This window comes from Cydia pomonella, chromosome 15, assembly GCF_033807575.1.
Source record: "Cydia pomonella isolate Wapato2018A chromosome 15, ilCydPomo1, whole genome shotgun sequence".
Taxonomy (NCBI): domain Eukaryota; kingdom Metazoa; phylum Arthropoda; class Insecta; order Lepidoptera; family Tortricidae; genus Cydia; species Cydia pomonella.
This window is the reverse complement of record NC_084717.1, coordinates 5,395,532-5,401,531: the sequence shown is the minus strand read 5'-3', so window position 1 is coordinate 5,401,531 and position 6,000 is coordinate 5,395,532. Positions and strand designations below refer to the sequence as shown.

Here is a 6,000-nt window from a genome sequence, read left to right as displayed (position 1 = left end):
ACCCCGATCTGGTATTTTTTTTTAATTTATTGAGAAACAAACAGTCTTAAATTAAACATATGAGCAACTTAGCTAATACATTGATTTCGTTATAGACCTAGTTTCCTAATTTTCAATTTCGATGTACAATTGAAAAAAAAAAATAGTGTAAACTTATAGTGTACATAACAAAAGCGTAAATGTATAAAAAAAAATCCAAATATGTAGCCTGGTCGACCAGTAATAAAATTAAAGAATAGTGTATTTTTCTAGTGATTAGGCGCGAGGCAATTTCCTCACGCACAAACCAGCCAGTGTAGACGTGCTTCGGCCGAGGCGGCGCGTGCGTTTTCCTCGCCCGAGCGTGGACTGTGTGGACCCCGCTATTCATATCGTTGTCTAGACTGCAATCGCAGATCTACACGTAAAAAATAAATAGCCCTTCTAATTTTAACAACATACAATAAGATGTCCGATTGAGCTAATTTTGATATTAACATCGTATTATTTTCAAGTGAAATCTTCCAGATTTCACTAAACCTTAAGCACAACGTGTTCTTTTTATATCGCAACAGAACTACTAAACGAAAATTAGCTTTATCGAGCCGCAGCGGCGAGCGGCGGCCATAGGTTGGAGCGAGACACAGCGATCCGACCTTTCGTTCTCACCTATGGCCGCCGCCGCCGCGCAAAGTGACAGGCCGTAAGAGCGGAATCAGCTTGGTTTGTAGCAAGCGCGGAGCGTCAGGCCATCTCTGTCACTCTAATTGTGTAGTAAGCTTTATCTCGACGACAGAAGAGCGGAATTAGCTTGGCCTAGATACGATGGTTACGGTGTGGTTGCACTCAAGCGCACAGACTGCGGGTCCGTTCAGCCATCCCAGTTTCATGGTAACCTTATTTCGACGACATAAGAGCGAGTTTAGCTTGACCGGAGAAGCGATGTTATGGTGCAGTTTGCAGCCAGGCGCGGAGCCCCCGGGCTCGTTCGGCCACGCCGTCGGAGTTGTCTTGCAGCGACTGCTCAGGCTGAAACAATAGTTTTTATTATTTATAAATAGTTTGGGATAAAGGGATACCATAGGGATAAAGAATCATACTATTATATCGTATGATACTATTATGTCGTATTTTTCTTATGCTAATACACTAAAAAAGACGAGTCAAAGTTTTGCAAACTACATATATCTTGTGAGGGCTCGCCGTGAGAATCTCAAATATATGTTTTATAATTTTACGAGCGACCCGCCCTGGTTTCGCACGAGCTACACAAAACCTTAACAAATTATACACCTAAACCTTCATCAAGAATCACTCTATTGATAAGTGATCCGTATGAAAATCCGTTCAGTAGTTTTTGACTTAATCGCGAATATACAGACAGACAGACGTGGCGGGGGACTTTGTTTTATAGGGTGTAGTAATGTTTATACAACACTGAAGATTGTATTTAGTGCAGTAATAAAGTACCATTACGAGGGAAGAATAGCTTTGCGATCCTAACGAAGTAACGGTACTTTTTCTATGAAATTTCTGTTTCGGGAGAAAACGGTTTCGACTAACTAAAATCTTAACAAATCACTTTGATTTTAATGTCGATCGCTTTAGCATAATATATTCTAGGTTTATAGGTCTCGCTTGGATTATTTTTGTTGTATTACTAATTTAAAATAAAATGAAAAACCTATAAACCTGGTTTTTTATTGTGTCAATAACGTACTAAAAATCATGGAGAATGGAAAATATTTAGAAGTGGAAAAACATTATCTCTTTTTGTATGAACGAGTACGTGGTATCAACTTCGAACCTGCACCTTAAGTGACCTTATTATGCAATAAATCTTTTGTAGTCTACCAAACCAATTTATCAATAATAGTAGAATATTAAACTATTTTTATGTCTTATTCCACTAAAAGAGGCAGTTAGCAACCTGGAAACACTGCTAGGTTTCGTGGGTAGCGCTACCGCTACCTCGTTTCACGCAAAATAGGCACAATGGTTGTCGATTTGAGGTACGGGATCCTAAAATATACTTACAGCGGAGAGAGTCATCCGAGTGTGCGAGGTTGTTGGGGCGTTGCAGGAGCTGGACTCGGGGGAAGCTGTTATGGCTGCCATAATAAAATAGACATGGAATAAAATTGTATTAAACATGAAAACGGTGAAAATTAAAGATACTACTCCTAGAAATAGGTTTGATACCTCATTAGGTTTGAAATGATGTCTAGAAAAATATATTATGTTATGAGAGTAAGAATAATTCATTGTAGTACTGTGTATAGTCACGTCTGAAAATATAGATACGGACAAATTGCCAAAAATAGATATACACGACCTTATTGCCCATGGTGTATACATATTTTTGGTACTTTGTCCGTATCGATATTTTCAGACGTGACTGTACATTTCTAGATAGTAATCCTGATACAATTTATTAGATCCAACAGTTATCCATTTTGGGACGCAAACTTAAATAACACGCAATGTTCAAAATATTATTTTAGACTATAATATAGTACATTACGATAGAAGTGCGAAAAATAGGAAATCCGAAACGAGTGGCGATAAATTAAAACACGACCGATGGCAGTGTTTTAAATCGACACGAGTTGCGGATTACCTATTCGCACATGTATCGTACGTTTTACAGTACATATGGCCTTTAAAATTTTCGACATAGTTACATAATGTGCTAATTATCGCACTAGTGCGGTAAAGTAGCGCCATATGTGCTGTAAAATGATTTATCAAATAACCAGTTTTTCAATCTTACCCGGTAGATAGCGATAGCGTTTAGGAATTAATATTGTTGATCTACTCTTACATTGATGCCAGATGACCACAAAGCCTAAATCTCTCATATTGGTGTTAAAATAGTTAACTAAGAAATACAGCATATACATTTTTCATTATTATAAGAGTTAGGAGCTTTTAAAAATTTGTATGGAATGGTTTTCGCTCTTAACTCTTACGTTTACGTTTGTACAGAGAAGCGTCAACTATCGTCAGTTGACGAATGGAAAATATGATTTCCTGATCTAGGTCTCGATGGAACGAGTGAAAATCGACGCCTGAATGCGATTTATTTGCTTGGCGATGGGCGGCAGTGTATAGTGAATGCTTGAGATTCTATGAGGCGATGGATGCTAGGTGCTTAACTGTCCCAATTTAATTTGTTAATGTGCCATTATTGTTTTATAATTGTTAATACTTATAATTATTAGTTAGTTTAAGTTTCGTGACGCATTGGTTCAACTGTAATGTCATGTAAACATTTTTATCAATAAAATAAAATAAATAAAAATAAAAAAAATAAAAAAATATGAGTAACCTGGTACTCTCGGGTCCCTGGCGTCCAGTGCGCGCCAGATGTCGCGCACGTCGGCGTGCAGGGCGCGCAGCGAGCGCAGCACGGCGCCGCCCGCCGCCGCCGACGACGCCGACGAGCCCGACGACGAGGTTTCCTGGCGACACAGGCATAGGTGAACTCGAGCCTGTTCACCAGATATGGACGCAGCCTGAAGGCCCTTCGGAGACTAGAGCGGGTTCACGAAAAATAATACGCGCGTACGCGTGTTTTAGCGCGTTTGTTACATTGTTACAAAAGGAAATGTAATAGAAAAAAACCGGCCAAGTGCGAGTCAGACTCGCGCACGAAGGGTTCCGTACCATTATTTATAAAAACGGCCAAAAAATATGTTTGTTGTATGGGAGCCCCTTAAATATTTATTTTATTCTGTTTTTAGTATCTGTTGTTATAGCGGCAACAGAAATACATCATCTGTGAAAATTTCAACTGTCTAGCTATCACGGTTCATGAGACAGCCTGGTGACGGACGGACAGCGAAGTCTCAGTAATAGGGTCCCGTTTGACCCTTTGGGTACGGAACCCTAAAAAATCACGCAAAACTAGAATCTATTTCCAATCAAAATCATAGTAGGTTAAAATTGGCTCCATAGAAATAATCACAAGAATGTGTCAAATTTTTATTAATTTTCAATAATATCGTTACAATGGACACCACAGCAGTATAATTTTATTTTAGTATAAAATAGTTAGTGATGTAGCCGAGGTACGTGACGAGCAAAATTTTAAAAAGAAATCATTATCATCATCTCCTAGCCGTTTTCGGGCACAGCGACTGCGTTCTACCGCTGAGAGCAATTAGTAAGTGAAAAAGTATAGTGAGAAGTTACAGAGCTATTGAGGTAAAACGTTAAAGCCCGCGCGATGGACATATTTTCAGTCAGATTTGCGCAGCGCGCCATATCTTTCGGTCCCTTCTATTTTTTTCTTTATCCCCTCTTACAGAAGTGCTACGGTAATTTGAAAATGGGGACTAAATGAGCAATTGGAGCAAATATTTATAAGCAATATAAAGAAAGAGCAAATTAATATGTATTTTTTGAAGATGAAACGTCAATATGCACCATAAGGAAGAAATAAACGTAATTTTAACGTTCCGCCTATAATCTGGAGAAATTAACCAGTCACAGAGCTTGACAGTAGAAACCAAAAAATGACTAAAGAACTAGATGAAGTAAGAAAAATCAAACTAAAATGCAAAACTGATTCAAACTAACCATCGCAGCTTGAAAGTAAAGATCAGAATAAAACTTAGGAGAAAAATATGAATAGCGGATGAACTATTCAAAAGTGAACCAAAAGGTAAATGCATCGTTCTGTCTCAAGCACATTTAAAGCGAAACTGAACCAAAATACTAGAGTGACAGTAACATGAATGAATGCGATGATGTTTCAAGTGAAATTGAACCAAAAACCTGCACGACGAGCGGCTACTGCCCGAACTTCTTACCCAACACGGACGTGTGTGTGCAAAACTGAACCAAAATACTAAGCGGATAAATAAAAATGAAAAGGTGACGATGTTTGCAACCGAAACTGATTCAAATTACTACGCGAATGAATGAAAATTGCAAGAAGATGTTTCAAGCGAAACTGAACCAAAAATCTGTATAAACACGATAGATTATCGCTCGACCTGCACGGCGACCGGCGGGCGCGCCGCCAGCGCTCGCAGCGCGCGCTCGATGTGTCGCAGCCGAATCTCCTTCTCCCCCAGCAGTGCCCGCGCTCGGTGTAGAGCAACCTCCAACTCGGTGGACTCACGCTCCTCCTAGCCCGTTTCATAGCACATCAGACACAAAACAAACAAAAATATATGCGTTCATAAAATATCAACTCGATAAGTGAACGGTCATTTTGGAACTGGCTTACACCATAGTTTCACCATCGACAAAGGCCTCTCGAATGCGCAACTTTGACGATACAAAAGCAAACTTACCCGCAGGGTAGCCCGGATCCAATGTTGGAACTTCCAAATCTCCAACGTCTTCCCGATATTAAGTGGATTGGCTAGCCAGAAACCTCATTTACCTCGTTACGCGTAGGTATTTTTTTTATTATTACCATTAAGAGTACGCAGCAAGCTCGACCGAATTTCACCTTCCCATGTAAACTTCTCATTTTAAAACTACGTGTTGTATTGTAATGAAATGCATATACAATGATATCAGGTATATCCTGTAATGCGTTTATATAGCTCCAGCTTATAATAAAAAAATCTTTTATTTCAGGCAGAGTCCTTAAACACATTAAAATAAAAATTACAAATTAAATTAATAATCACAATTACAAATTATAACACAAATAATTACTATTATTACATTACGATATTACATACACAATTTATATATTTCACTATTTATAGATAAATATTCATTAATCATCAATATCATAAATACAATACAATACAAATATACTTTATTGCACACCTCAATACAGAAACAGTACAAATAATACAACACATAAAGAAGAGGTAAACAACAGGCGGTCTTATCGCTAAAAAGCGATCTCTTCCAGACAACCTTTAGGTAGCGGAAATAACATAACATTTTAATAAATAACATTTTTATTAAGTTGGGTCATGCAACAATGGTTTACATATGGGCAGTCGAACCTGCTCGCAATCATTGTCAGAATGCTGTTGGAGCTGCCCC

At 38.5% G+C, this 6,000-nt stretch overlaps 1 protein-coding gene across 1 annotated transcript in view; it reads right to left on the bottom strand.

Moving 5' to 3' along the window:
• Positions 1-260: 260 nt before the first annotated feature.
• Positions 261-6,000, bottom strand: part of LOC133525611 (centrosomal protein of 164 kDa) — a 39,454-nt gene continuing 33,714 nt past the window's right edge. Inside the window, exons 20-23 of the mRNA XM_061861928.1 lie at positions 4,983-5,117; positions 3,311-3,443; positions 2,017-2,090; positions 261-1,008 (exon numbers count right to left, since the gene is read on the bottom strand). Coding sequence (XP_061717912.1) covers positions 925-1,008; positions 2,017-2,090; positions 3,311-3,443; positions 4,983-5,117 — 426 coding nt within the window. The 3' untranslated portion in view covers positions 261-924. The remainder of the gene's footprint in view (positions 1,009-2,016; positions 2,091-3,310; positions 3,444-4,982; positions 5,118-6,000) is intronic.